This window comes from Magnolia sinica, chromosome 18, assembly GCF_029962835.1.
Source record: "Magnolia sinica isolate HGM2019 chromosome 18, MsV1, whole genome shotgun sequence".
Classification (NCBI taxonomy): Eukaryota; Viridiplantae; Streptophyta; class Magnoliopsida; order Magnoliales; family Magnoliaceae; genus Magnolia; species Magnolia sinica.
In genome coordinates, this window is record NC_080590.1 from 4,058,129 (window position 1) to 4,072,487 (window position 14,359).

The window sequence follows — 14,359 nt, forward strand, 5'->3', positions numbered from 1 at the left end:
ATAGAAAATACAAAAATCCAGCATGATAAAAAGTCTCTGGAGGGCCACAACCATTAAACTTAGAGGTTTTAGTGATACTTTTACATTATACCCGCTGGTGCGGCATCTCAGCTTTTTTAATTTTAATTTTAATTTTTACGACGATCTTATGGAATTACGATTAACATACGGGTTCTCACATGATGGACGGTGTAGATGTTACACATACAACATAGTGGCCCCACGGAGCTTCGGTGTTGTAACTGCTGCATAAACTCAGGCGTTGCAGATGATTACGGTCAAGCTTCCTCTGCCTTTTAAACCGCAATCCTCTACAGCAACTGTATTACGCAGTGCGTAAGACACCAATCTCCTTAGGCACACCACGTAAGTATATGTGAAATCCAATCAATCCATCAGGTGCTCTCAAAACTAAGGGAATATTTAAAAAAAAAGAAAAAAATCAACCTGATCTAAAATTCAGGTGGGCCAAAGGATGTGAACTTCGAGTTTTCAGCGTAAATTTACATTGTTGCTTTTAGTGTGGCCTTTATGAATTCTTTATCAGGCAGATATTTTATGTCTACATTAAATATAAAGTTGATCACCTGATGGACGGAGTGGATGTTACATATACAGCGTGGTGGACCACAAAGAGGTAAGGTGTTGTACGGGCGGTGTCAAACAAACGAGTGGGTGCAGACGAATCCGGTCCATGGCTTTTTCACTTTGTCGTAAAACTAGAAAGGAGATGCACGTGACCATGCAAAGAACGAAGAAAGAAAGAAATGTAAAAATCAAGTTGTTTATAAAAAGAGAGCCCATTACAATTACCAAGGATCCTTTCCTGATATATGATAGTGAAACGACCCCTCTCTCTCTCTCTCTCTCCCTGTTGATAGTCCAACTTTTCAAAAATCAAAAAGATTTCATATTTACGTAGAATATCATATGCTTGGGTTCTCTCTCACAGCTTGATATATGGACATTCCCCCTCCCCCCCCTCTCTCTCTTTCTTTTCTGCTTTCTGTCTTTTTTGTCTCCTTGTCTTTCCTTCTTTCTCTTTCTTTCTTTTCTCTCTCTTTTTTCTTTCTTTGCTTTGCTTTTTTTTTTTTCTCTGATTTTGAAGTGGGTATCATCACAGTAGTCTTTTCCAGAGAATGATTTGAGAATGAGTACCTGATGAGATCAATGCGACCGGCCCAAGGTGAATTCTAGATTGGGCTTCTTCGTTGGGCTTGATACGTGCATATCTGTTAGTCTTTCATAGTTTAGGCATTTTGGGTCCATCTCCTTCTGAAATTTTCATTCAAGAAAAGAAAACAATGAAGAAGGTTTCTAGATCTCAGTAGCTCTAGTTGTTGTAAAGAAAAGTTGCATCAAGATATGCACCAATGTGGCCAGTGTGTGAGATCAGGGCCGCTCATCGGGCAGTGCCAGCTGGATCAACATGTGCGCGTAGAGTGTAGCCTTGAGGGATCACCGGTCGGTCATTTTTATACCTTGCAAACTTTTTTGTACTTGTGCATCCCACCTGATGAATGGCCAGGATCCCACAAGCTTGCCACATTGAGAACTGTGGCTAGAGTCCCAATTAGTTAAGAGAAATGGCATAAATATCTCCTTTGGCTTCACCAAATAACCCAACTACCGTTTGAAAGGCCTCTATCTTTTCTCTTCTTTCTCTTTCACTCCCTCTAATATCTAAACTAACAAGACTTGGAGGGACTAGAGATGATTCGCTTTCCATTTCTCATGAAAAACCTCCATCCAGTGGGTGAAGAGAAAAGGGGGGTCATTTAAATCCATTTCATGAAGCTCAAGGGGGAAAAAAACAAAAAAAAAAACAAACAACAAATACATCCCATTCTAACCAAGTGATGGAACGTTTCAGTAATTTTCCGAATGGAAAATGGAACATTTCAGTGATGGGTTTTTGGTGGGTACCTCAAAAGAGGGTCTGGTTACTGTGGAATCCCTTGTTTTATCAGTCAACCAAGCTCCCCTACTGAAAGAAACCAACATAGAGAATATTTCCATCAGTGCAAGTCCATGCATGGGAAAAAAAAGGTATGCTAAGAAAAGAGACTATCTTTGTAACTTTTTACTATTAGCCTGTGATTTGTTAGCTTTATGGATTGTGCTGATTGAAATAAAGTTAATAGTCCCATGTGATAGCCCTTTAGCTGTAAGAAGAAACATCAAGGAAGCTTCATGGGAGCTTTGCTTTTGCACCAAGGCTCCTACCCAAATGGACGGTGCCCACAAGATCTTAAAGGGCAGGGCTCCTCATCTCAGACAGATTTTATCAAGTGGAACAAATTAGTCTTGGAATGAGAGAAGATGGGTTCTTTGTTGTCTTTTAAACTCTACTTAAATTGATCTTTACCCTATCACACAGCATCCACCTCTACATGGTCAGACAATGGACAGACAGAACAAAAGCTCTTTGCAACTTTTTGTGAGCACTTGCATGAGAAGTGCATTGTGTGTGTAAACACACATAGAAAGGGAGATGCTAAGCATTAGTGTATTGTATTTTGCACTTATCTAAGGAAGAAGTAACCTCCCTTGAGACATTTTACACTGTTTTAGGTTCGTTCATTTTAGTACAACCATTTTCAGACCCCATACCAATACGTATGTATTAAGGGGTCAATGGTCAGCAATCATTGATGGCATCAAGCGATCAGTGGTCGGATGTGGCCTGCTCTTATACCAAGTCAGAGATAGGAGTATAACAGGTGCCCTGTAATCAGGGCTTTTCTTATCATTATATACCATGATAAACTTACAAATATACCCTTAGGCAAGTACTGTTACATACACATGTGACACAATATAGACACGTGGGAAGTACACGTGTGATACCCTAATAACATTCTTAAAGACAGGTATATATATAGACGTAGGGAAAAGGATTGGTAGTTCACGAGAACTATAGTCCTCATCTTGCCACCGGGGGGGGACAGAGCTGAAAACTGATATATGTAGTCCATCCACGTTTTGTATAGGTCCCTTTCTTTAGCAGCTAATGGGAGACCATGAAAACCGAAGACTATACTTCTCTCAGGACTACTAAACTGGCCACTTATTTAGATCAAAATTGCTGATAAATACATCAAACGATGGCAAACAAAACCATACACAAATACAAGAATATATATATATATATATATATATATCAAGGCTATCATCGAAAACTGACTCTACTGTGCTGAGAAGGAAACGAGTCGATTGCCATACTGAAACAGACCGAATAAGACTGAAAGAAAATGTTTTAGGGTGAGTGGTACCAGTTTCAATCTCTGGGCAAGTCAGCCTCCTGAGACCGCTATCTAAAACCATGATTTTAATTCCTCATTTGGATCACAGCGGAATTGAGTAGTAAGGAATAAAAATTTATTACGCATCTCCCACCTGGTCCAATCCACATGTGGGTCCCAACATTGGGAACAGCTGGATGGGCTAGAAAACTTCAGCCAAGCTTTTCAGAGCTGTACATTTGTTTAGCAAAATGTGGCGACCTGACCAGTTGATCAACCTGATCATTATTAGGCTATGCCATCATATAGTGGTGCCGTTCTGATAGATGGATTGGATCTTGGACCCATCATCCTACTGGCACGTGTGGGGTGAAAATGAGCTTTATTGTACATGAGTGCGTGCTTAACAAAGCTCAGCATCCAAAAGCAAATAGAAATTGAATAAGCTTTAAAAAAGCTAATGTAAACATTCTACATCTGTTCTTAATTTGAAGGACAAAAATATTGTAGGATAGAAATATATTTCCTCCATATGAGAGGGATTGATTATAATGTATGAGTCTAGACATGTCGCTAATCATGCTTTAGGTTTACATCTTTATAGCTCATTATGCTGCATCATAACAAATTAATCTAAAACAAACAACATATATAGCCATAAGGGGTCCTTTGGATGCATGGAAAACTCACTTAAGACAAGGTTGTCCTTGCCTAATGCGCTGAATAGCTTGTAAATGCCACATTCACATAAGAAAAGCTTGTCCATTTGGACCAGGTTGTACCAAAAGAAAAAAGTTATCTAGTCCACATCCCTACCATACTAAGTCAGACAGAACCCAACACGGGTTGGAACTGATTTCAAGAGGGAGCATGTTTACATTTGAAAAACCGATTCATGGTTGGAGTCTCACGCATGTGTTTCATATTGGTACATGTGGCACAGCTCACTCCTCACCATATGCTCCTGTGGTCAACTTTTCAGGAAACTGTTATCCAGGAAGTGTTATCCAAACGCAAAACAGCGATATTCCTATGCAACCTCATCCATGCCCGCTGACACAATAGACAGATGGCAATGTTAAGGATTTAAATCGTAGTCCCCTAACATTCACATTTTCTATTTAACTATGTGATGGCATTGTTGAGAGAGAGAGAGAGAGAGAGAGAGAGAGAGAGAGAGAGAGAGAACTAGGGTTTTTGAGAAAAACTCAATTACTCGTGTTCAAATACTCAGATGCACTAATCACATCATAAAAACATCAGATCATCTAACCCAACCAAACATGCTAAGTTCATAAATATATGCTAAGGCAAAACGGGAAAAAAAATAAATTCTAAGAAAGTAAATGTCGAAATTCGAATCACCTGGAAGAATTGCTCCACAAGCTGCCATAAGCAACGTTTTGATTCAAAGGGGGCCTGCCTTGCTGAACCGCCAGCTCCGATCCATGTGGGTTGTGAACATCGAGTAAGATGTCATCAGAAATTTCTCCAGCTGATCCGTTCTCGAATCCATCAGCTTGTCCTGTGATGGTGAGAGAGAGAGAGAGAGAGAGAGAGAGAGAGAGAGAGAGAGAGAGAGGGAAGAAGAAGAAGAAGAAGGAATAAATAAATACACATTATTATGATACTAGTTTCAAGATTGTAATAGATGTAAAACATCCTCCTCACGAACATTCATACATTTAAAAAGAAAATGGACATTTAGTTGGAATTACCAGAAGAAACTGTCGGCCGATCTGTAGTCTTAACTGTCCGATACATCTGCAATCATATGTATAAAATTTCAAAATCGCATTATAGTTACACAGTACACATGGGAAGGTAGTAGAAACCATCTGTAGAATCTTTGACTAAGATTACTTTGAAATATTAACTACATTTTCGACTATGTTGTAAAGTACGATGTCGAGAAGTCCATATGTATGTATGTGTCTGTGTTTGCATGCGTATGTATGTATGTGTGTTTGCATGTGTATGTATGTATGTATGAGTTTAACCATGGGTACATGTTGGTTTGGTTAGAAAACCCAAGGAACAAAAAATCATTGTGAAATGATGGCGCATCGTACTTTTATTTTGATTGAGTTCGAAAAAAAAAAAGAAGAGATTTTGTTCATCACTATTATTATAAAATACGAACTGAAATGACAGGGAATTCTTTCTAGCTAACTAGTATGTATTTGTATAGACTCGTTCCCAGACTCAGCTCGGGTCGACTCCGTATGCTATTTTGTTTTCCAAAGTCTCTTGTTTCTTTTATTAGCCTGTTTTTCTGCTTCCAAGTAAAAAGCTTCTTGAAACTTGCAGAACCCAAAAAAATATCAAGAGGAGAAAAAGGAAAAGGAAGAGAAGATGACTGAAGGAGAGGATTGGTTGTTGGAGCTTTTTTCAGAGCAAATGGAAATTTCCAGTAATGCGGGAAAGGAAAAATGCAAATGCACTTACACTAAGAGAGCACAGTATAGCTTGGTAGCTTCTTGAGAGATAGAGAGAGAGAGGTGTGAATTTCTGTCATTTTTAAAACCGATGTCTTCCAAGATGTAAGATCAAAGAAACCCATATGAGATTATTACAAAGGAGTTAGAGATCTTTTCTTTCTTTCTTTTTTTTCTTACCTGTAAATGTGATTTCACATGAGCCAAGGTGAGATCTTTTACATCCATGAGCTCAAGAACTGACTTGGGTGTAGCCCCTAAAACCCAAAAAAAAAAAAGAAGCAAGAAAAACACAAATTAAACTGATTTTCTTTTGGAGAAGTAAGAATTATAGAAAAACAAGAAATGGGTGTGAATTCGAAATTGAAATTACAAACGAAAGTAGTAAAAAGAAGGCCTACTTTCATGGCCACCCAATAGCTCGACGGCATGGACGAAGCGGGCATGGAGGGTGGTGGTCCACCGCATCCGTGGGGCTCTCATGCTTCGTTTGGGCGGAAACCTCGACAGGAATTTGGACCTCATGATGTTTTGAGAAGGAAAAGTGCTTGAAGTGGTGGTCGTGGTTGTTGAAGATGAGGAATCACATGGCTGTTGCTGTACGAAAGGGAACGATGTAGGGTTGTGGTAGACCGGAATTCCTCTTATCGGTTTCAAAAAACCGAGATCTTGATGGTTGTGATGATGATATTGTTGTTGAAGATGATGATGAAGTTGATGACTGGCCTGGATATGATGATGGTGGTGGCCATGATGAATCTGACGGAGATGAAGGTCATTAGTGTTGTTAGATTCTGATACCCTTGGATTTGCCAGAGAGAGCTCGAAGCATGTATCTTGTTTCGCGTTGTATGGTTGGATGATGGTGTTGGTGTCCAAAGCTCTTCTCCAGAAACCCAAACCCATCTCCTCGTCGGATCTTCTCCAATTCGAAGCCGGCTTGCTGTTGGGTGGACTGATTTGAAGTGATAGATCCGGTTGCGCCGGAAACAGCTCCATAACTCACAAAGGAAAAAAAAAAAAAAAAACAGCTTCAATTGATTGATTTAGATAACCTTCCCTTCTCTTCTTGTTCTTGTTATATCAGTCTTCTCTATCGATGGTCGTAGAAGGATGGTTTTTGGGAGATTTCAACGATATGGGAGGTGGATTTTTTGAGTTAGGATTCCTGGGTTTTCTTTAGGATCGATCTATGGATAGAATGGAATAAGTGAGGTTTGAGAGATGGGGAGATGTAATGACAAGGTGTCAACTGAAAATGGGTGTTTTTTCTTCTTTTGTTGTTGCTTGTTTGTGTGAAGTATATGTGAGAAAATGACACTTACAGCAGCTAAAGAAGAGGTGAGGAGAGAGAGAGAGAGAGAGAGAGAGAGAAAAGGTGGGTGTTTTCTTTATGTGGACGTGAGGAGAGAGAGAGAAAAGGAAAGCGAAAATAAGAGCCTGCTAGTTTGATTCCTTTTCACTCTTTTGCTTTGTTTTGTGTGGGAAAAGGAAATTTTTGTGTAAGCTTTAACGTGTGGGTATGTTTTTCAACCACTTAAGAACCCCAAACCCTCTCTCTCTCCCTTCTAACTTTCCCTCAAATCCTAAAATTCCACACCTTTTTATTTCTCCCTTAATGGGCCCACTTCGTCTCTTCATATTTTGGACCAGGCCCAGATAAGCAATTGTAATCAACCATGTTTTGCAAATCGGCCTTGGTGCAAGGTATTGGTCACCATGCACCAATCCAAGGTCATATCACCCCTATATCGGGTTGTTTCAGACCGATATGTGCTGATACAGTCATATCAATTATAGGCCATACCAACACATATCAGGCAATACAATCCATCAAACCATTGAATCAAGTCTCATCCCCCACCTGTCTAAATCAAGTGTAAGTTCAATCAGGTGGGGTCCAGGTCTTTTAGGTGACAATTACACTAATCCAACTTTTTAATTATTGGGCCTAAAAACTGAGTCATGGGCCTGAAATGGACCTTAGGGTAAAGCCCAAATTTGGCCCACTTGTTAGATGGGCTAGATCTGAACCTGGCCCATTTGCAACTTTACATAGAAGACCCTAATAATTGGGGCATCAAAGGCCATCTTTTATAACTTTCTACACATCACTTTCGGGTTACTTCCTCATTCACATTCCCTTCTACTCCGTCTTCCGTGTGCTTGCGATTGACGGTCCCACGGCTCTCCTTCTTTTAGATGAGAGGGATGCTCGTGTGGAGGTTCATGCATGGATTTTCTGTGCAGCTCCCTCTTCATCTGGACCGTTAATCTGGTGACATACTGTCTCGATGGACTGTATAGAAATTTGGTAGTGATTGGACAACAATGACCATCTGGGTGTTATGAGTTTTACTGGTTGAATGTAGGCTGTTGATCTAACCGTTCTTATTGTAAGGAACTCATCGGATGGATATGACATTACAATTCCTTTTCCTTTTGGGATTGGACTATCCACGTAAGGGTCCACCAGAACAACAGTCCCGATCCCCAGATCTGTTTGCGAGGGACTTGAAAGCAGGTACCTGCGTGTTATCAATTGCTGCGATTTCTCGTTGTATCTCTTTTCTCATGACGTCGGGAGAAAATAAAAATCCGCAATACATCGGGAAGCGGATTGGCTGGTGTACCGCACACCAGTGATCTGGCTGGTGCGCGTACGTGTCGTGCGAAGACGAGCGCTGCGGCTCCTCGAGCTCCGAGTTGTACGAACGGTTCAATGGAGATCAAAGATACATGGACCCTCAAATGATGTATTTATTATATCCATACTGTCCATGCATCTTGTAAGGTCATTTTAGATCATGATATATATCCAAATCTTAAGTGGACCACACCAGAAATAGCAGCGGGGACAATAATTCTCACCGTTAAAACATACATAGGGCCCATCATAGCGTTTATTTTCCATCTAATCAGTTCGTAAGGTCACAAAGACCAGGATGACCAGGAAAAGCAGATATCATATATCCAAAGCTTCTGTTACGGTTTCAATGGTAGAAGTTCAATCTCCTGTAGCTTTTTGCATTGTGGTTTAATCGATCTTTGGATTTGTCTTATTTTTGGTTCAAATGCTATGACGAACTCCACAAATGAAAGGACGGTTGGGATATAACAGATACCTCATGATGGGACACATAGAACTTGGTGACGTCAAAACATCAGCCAAATCGGTAGTGTGTGGTACACCAGCAATCCGCTTCGAATACATCGAGCGAGAAGTGCATTGAGTAGTACACACTAGCAGTCGGTGTGTAAGCCACTCCCCATTATATGGTCATGATCGAACAGTTGTGATGAGAAGATACACTACCGCCTCCATATATATATACACTTCAGGCTCGCAATATGAAGGGGACTATTGTGTATGCCGTGGATAGATGCGAACCGTTGTTGTACTTTCTCCTCAACCAAATACAATAATCAGTGATATGGTTCCAAAATAATTTTTTAGCACATATCCTTCCGATGAGATCTACCAAACCAACGGTTGAGATCATCGAAACACGACAAAAAAAAATGCATGGAATCATGTGCCCCACGGAACAGCATATCAGCTTCCTCACTAGAGAACGTATCGCTGGTTTTTCGAGATTTGCCGGGAGACTCGCGAGCGTCATTAAAGATGGAGACTTGCGAGTATCAGAATCTCATCTATACACGTGGCCAATATTTAGGGAAAACGAAACCATTGAATATCGACGGCTTGCGAGATGTGCAGCAAAAAATCATCAGTGGCCCACATTCAATGCATAGAAATGTTAAGACGGTGAGGATTGACAAATCACCTCGAGTTTGGGTCTACAACTGTCATGTGGTCCACTGGATGAGCGGTTAGAAACGCCCTGATCGTTTCCATGTCCGCAGGAGGCGTGATCGAAATCTGCCCCTGAACCAATCTCCCTCCGTCACCGATGCGCTGGGATTTCATTGTGAAGCAGGCCGTTGTTAAAAATAGCACACGAAAAGCACGTCTAAAGAGAGTAGTGAAATTCGGGACCCGTGTAAAGTCGAGTACAGACTCGATTTGACTGCTGCTCCGCTGTCCACAAGGATTTAATTGGCCGGAGGGTGGTGGGGCTGGAGCAAAGCATGTTTTAAATTTGTTAGGTATTTATGTGCCCCAATCAAGTTCTACCTAGTTGTTGTGAATATTAATTTTCAATGCTTGTTTATGAACGCTCAACTACCATTAAAAATATTTTACGTAGCCTCATATCTGACAAGAGCATGTGGCCTCATTCTATGATGAGTACCGATTAAAAAGTGTACCAAGCTCATCTAGCATCCAATTAAATCCTACCACGAGTGGATTCTGATCCGCAATCACACTTGTTATTGGAGCTGGAGCTGTACATTGCTCGGCTCAATTCATTTTCATGACTATCTCAGCTCTAGCTGGGCTCATCTCGGCCTTTGAGCTCAAAACATTAGATCAGCTTAGCTAAACTATTCGAGCTAAGTGAGCCGTGATGAGTCGAGCCAAGATGAGCCAAGCTACGCTTTGCTCACCCAATCCCAAATCATTAATTTATAGAAACTCCAAAGTAATTTGCAAAGCTGAGTGAGCAACTTTCAAGTTAAGTTAAAGCCAACTAGATCAAGCCAAGTAGAGCGAGCTTTTCGAGCTAGCTTAGCTCATGTAGACCTTTACCTCCTATGACATGGACAACGCCAAACCCTTGGCGGGCCTACTCTATGAAAGCAGATTGTCTATGGCACCCGGCCATTGGGATGTCCTTTGGGGCATTATATGGCCTGAGCTTTATGAAACCCGTTTTACTTAGGTTGTTCATCCGTTTTCTCAGCTCGTCTTAGGACATGAGCCCAAAAATGATTTAGATTCAAAGATCAAGTACCACATTACGCAGAAGTGTAGATTAAATGCTCATTGGCAATACTTCTCAGGGACCACCATGAGGTTTTATTCATCTAGCTTGTTCAAAAGGTCATGTGGACTTGGATGAAGGGAAAGCACAAATATAATCTTGATCCAAAACTTCTATGGCCCACGCAGAGTTTTAAATCAAGCCGATATTTGTGTTTACCATTCATCTAGGTCTATGTGACCTTATAAACAGATTAGATGGCGGGCATTGGAAAGGTTTCAATGGTGGGAGTTACTATGACAGCTACTTCCTATGGTGTGGTCCACTTTAGCCTCGAATCTACCTCATTTTATGGCTTATATCTTAAAATAACATGACAAAATGAAGGGACAGTGTTGATAAAACTTAGACATCATGATGGACCCCTTAGAGCCCATTCTTGGGTTGAGCTTGGGATAGTCAGGTGTTGTACAGTCCATGGAGCGTGTCCCTAAACATGCACGAAAGGACAGTTGATTGCCCGAAGCAGAATCAATAAGTTCCCGGCGTGTTGAGGTTTGATTGGTCCAGCCCATGTTGGTAGAGTACAGACATTGATGGGGTACTGTTCCACCTATGCCTACGTTTTCACAGGCACGACTATAGCTGTACATGAGTTGAACCGGGTTGAGCTTGGCACAGCTCAGCTGGGCCAAGCCAGTAGTTAACCCCAGCTTGGCTCGGCTCAATCAGCAGCTCAAGCCAATTCGTGCCGAGCTCAAGCTTGCGCGACATTTTCTCAAACACGTTGTAGATTTTTAGTTTTTCACATAATGCAAAAAAGTAACTACAGTTTATAGGTATTTCATCAAACACTTGACGGTCAGCATCAAAATCAAGAAATGAGGATAGTTTTATAATAGAACTTCTTTTTTTTGTAGTAATATGTTTCATATCCATTCCTTCCTTGCCACCGGTCGATCTCACTAAGAATGTATGCACCCAAAACAACACTCCGTTGAGTCATTTCATCAAACACTCGGTGAGCAACATCAATATCAAAATAACCTAGACACTGAGTCGATTCAAGTTGAGGCTTGATCCGAGTCGAATCATGCTCAAGCTAGCTCGAACTTAGCTCAAAATTTTTTTGAGCTCCAAAATCCAACTCGACTCAATCCGAATCCAATTTCGAACTGAGGTGAGTCGAGCTTTTCTGAGTCAAGTCGGGCAAGTTGACCGAGCTAACTCGACTCATGCATAGCTCTAGGCACAACGTGGGAGAATTTAATTGGAGGGAAGGGTGTTGCCACAGGTAGAGCACATGCAAAGCATGTTTGAAAATTATTTGGAAATTATTTGGTCAAGTAATGAGCCTACCTCTGATGGGGAAATCTGTCAGCCAATCAAATTCTACCACATCAATAGAGTACTACCAAACCCTCATTCGTAAAGTACGACTTTCATACATGCATCCTGACAAGTTGTACAAGATGAAAGGGTTGGACGGATTGTACACTCCACGGTGCAATGCCACATACAAACCTATGGTTGTAGTTCTTGCCATTTGCTCCCTACAGTGTGTCCCACACGAGATGTGGATTCGATATTTTTCGCTCGTTCATAGAATCGAGTGCGGCACTTGATGGATGGATGGATTTCGCACAAACAACACAGTGAGCTCCATGGGTCCAATGTGATGTTTATGTAAGATTCATTTCAACCATTATGTATTTAGTACAATGTTATGCCCAGATACAGGGAATTAAGTTGACTTTTGATTCAGGTGGGCCAGACCAAGCAAAACAATTGGGAGAGAGACATCCACCCTCAATTTTTATGGGACCTACCATAATAATTATATGAAATTCACTTCAATCATTAGTTTCTACACAAATATTTAGGCTTGTACTTCAATAATCATATCCATTAGTGACTCGTGTGGGCCACACTAATGGAAATGGTTTGGAAGGCAAACATTACCTTGTACATTGTTTCCAATTATGCAGTCTTAAATCATGGATGAAACTAATTTTTGGGCTTTGACCTAACATGGGGCGAAGTACCTGTTGGTCGGAGTAAATTTTACATAAACATTACAATGAGGCTCATCGAGCCACCACCCATTTGCTCTGGTAATGATAATTATATTAATTAATGAGTTAGCTTTCTTTAAAAACTTTTGAAAAGGCTTTGGAATGTAAATACCATATTAAGTATGTAGTTTCTTGTTAAATTCTATAAAATAGAAAATAAAATTTAACAAGAAACTACATAATTAATATGGAATTAATGTTTTGGGGGTATTTTTTAAAGGGTTTTTAAAAAGCTTCTTCATTAATGAATGTAATTGTCATTGCACTACCTTCAATTACTAATACCATGAGAGCAAATAGGTGAGTGACTTGGGTGAACCCACCATGATGTTTATGTAAAATCTACCTTGATTAGTAAGTGGGTGCATCTCTTCATGTTAGGACAAGATCCCAAACATTATAACCATTGTTCTTCAAGTGGACCACATGATTGGAAACAATATATAGGGCAACACTAACTCTCTAAACTATTTCCATTAGTGTGGCCTATGTGAATCATTGATGGATATGATTTTTGGGTTATGTGCCTAAAAGTTTGTGTTGAATCTAATGATTGGGGTGGATTTCTTATAATTAGTATGGTGGGCCACAAGGATGAATGTCTCTCTTAATCATTTCCCTTGGTGTGACCCATTGGAACCATAAGTCAACGTGATTGCCTTTGGGCTTCATACTGTGCTATATATCTAATGGTTGGAGTATGTCTTACCTAAACATCACAATGGCCCTATTAAACTTAAGAGTGGCATTTCATAGCGTTCATTTGTTCTCTCTAAGTACTCACAGTTGAGCTGGATAGAGGAAAGTCGGGACTTGATTTTTGGTGAGGCCTATTGTGATATTTATGTCAGATCTACTTTGATCATTAGATGCATAAACCTAGTTTAGGCCTTAAGGGCGTGTTTTGGCGGTGGGATTAGAAGGGATTAAGTGGGATGGGATTCAAAAAACATAATTATTACCCATGGCAGGGATTGTCCCCTGTTGGGATAAGATTAATTCCATGCTTTGTTGGTAATACAGTGGTACATTGAATGGATATACCCACCATCATTTGAAATTACTTAAAATAACACACATGTTATATTTAAACCGTTCATTTATTTTGTAACCTCATTTTATGGCATGGGCCTAAAAATGAGGTAAATCCAAAACTTATGTGGCCCCAAAGAAGTTCTCAACAGTGAGTATTCAATCCCCGTTACTTTCTATGGTGGGGTTCACTTGAGCTTTAGATTTACCTGATTTTTTGACCCATGCTCTAAAATAATGTTGAAAAATGGGTGGATGGTGTGGATATAGCGCACACATCATGGTGGGACCTACACAACTTGCTAACATTGAGTGAAATTGGCATGGGACCCAATGCAATTCCATCTGATCTAATTCCCAACTAATTTCATTCTTCCCAAACATAGAGTGGAATTGGCACAGGACCAGATGAATCCCATCCCGCGTAATCCCTTCTAATCCTACTGCCCAAACACGCCCTAAGATAAAAATAAAGTTAAATTGTGATTCAAATGGGACACATTAAAGAATATGGTTCGGAGAGAGATGCCCACCATTGATTTTGTCAAAGCCCAACGTGATGATTATATAAAATCTACTCCAACCATTAGATGTCCCCTAAAAATTTAGGCTTGGGGCTCTAAAAATCAGGCTCATCCATGATTTTGTTGGGCAATACCAAGAGAAATAGTTTGGAGAGAGATTGATGTCTCTAGAATCATGTGGTCCACCTAAACCATTCTGCTGCTAATATGAAT

The 14,359-nt window shown here is 40.4% G+C and overlaps 1 protein-coding gene across 2 annotated transcripts; it reads right to left on the minus strand.

Annotated features, from left to right (window-relative positions):
* Positions 1-768: 768 nt before the first annotated feature.
* Positions 769-7,045, minus strand: LOC131233143 (probable transcription factor KAN2). Of its 2 annotated transcripts, XM_058229754.1 has the most exons (6): positions 6,085-7,043; positions 5,864-5,940; positions 4,964-5,009; positions 4,611-4,770; positions 1,927-1,987; positions 769-1,275 (listed from the first exon to the last, which is right to left on the minus strand). In XM_058229754.1, exons 1-6 carry the CDS (start codon positions 6,680-6,682, stop codon positions 1,168-1,170), a joined length of 1,050 nt encoding a protein of 349 aa, XP_058085737.1. In that variant the 5' UTR covers positions 6,683-7,043; the 3' UTR covers positions 769-1,167. The 2 variants fall into 2 exon arrangements, with proteins under 2 accessions (XP_058085737.1, XP_058085738.1); XM_058229755.1 differs by lacking the exon at positions 1,927-1,987 and having other exon boundaries at positions 6,085-7,045.
* Between the last annotated feature and the right edge of the window lie 7,314 nt (positions 7,046-14,359).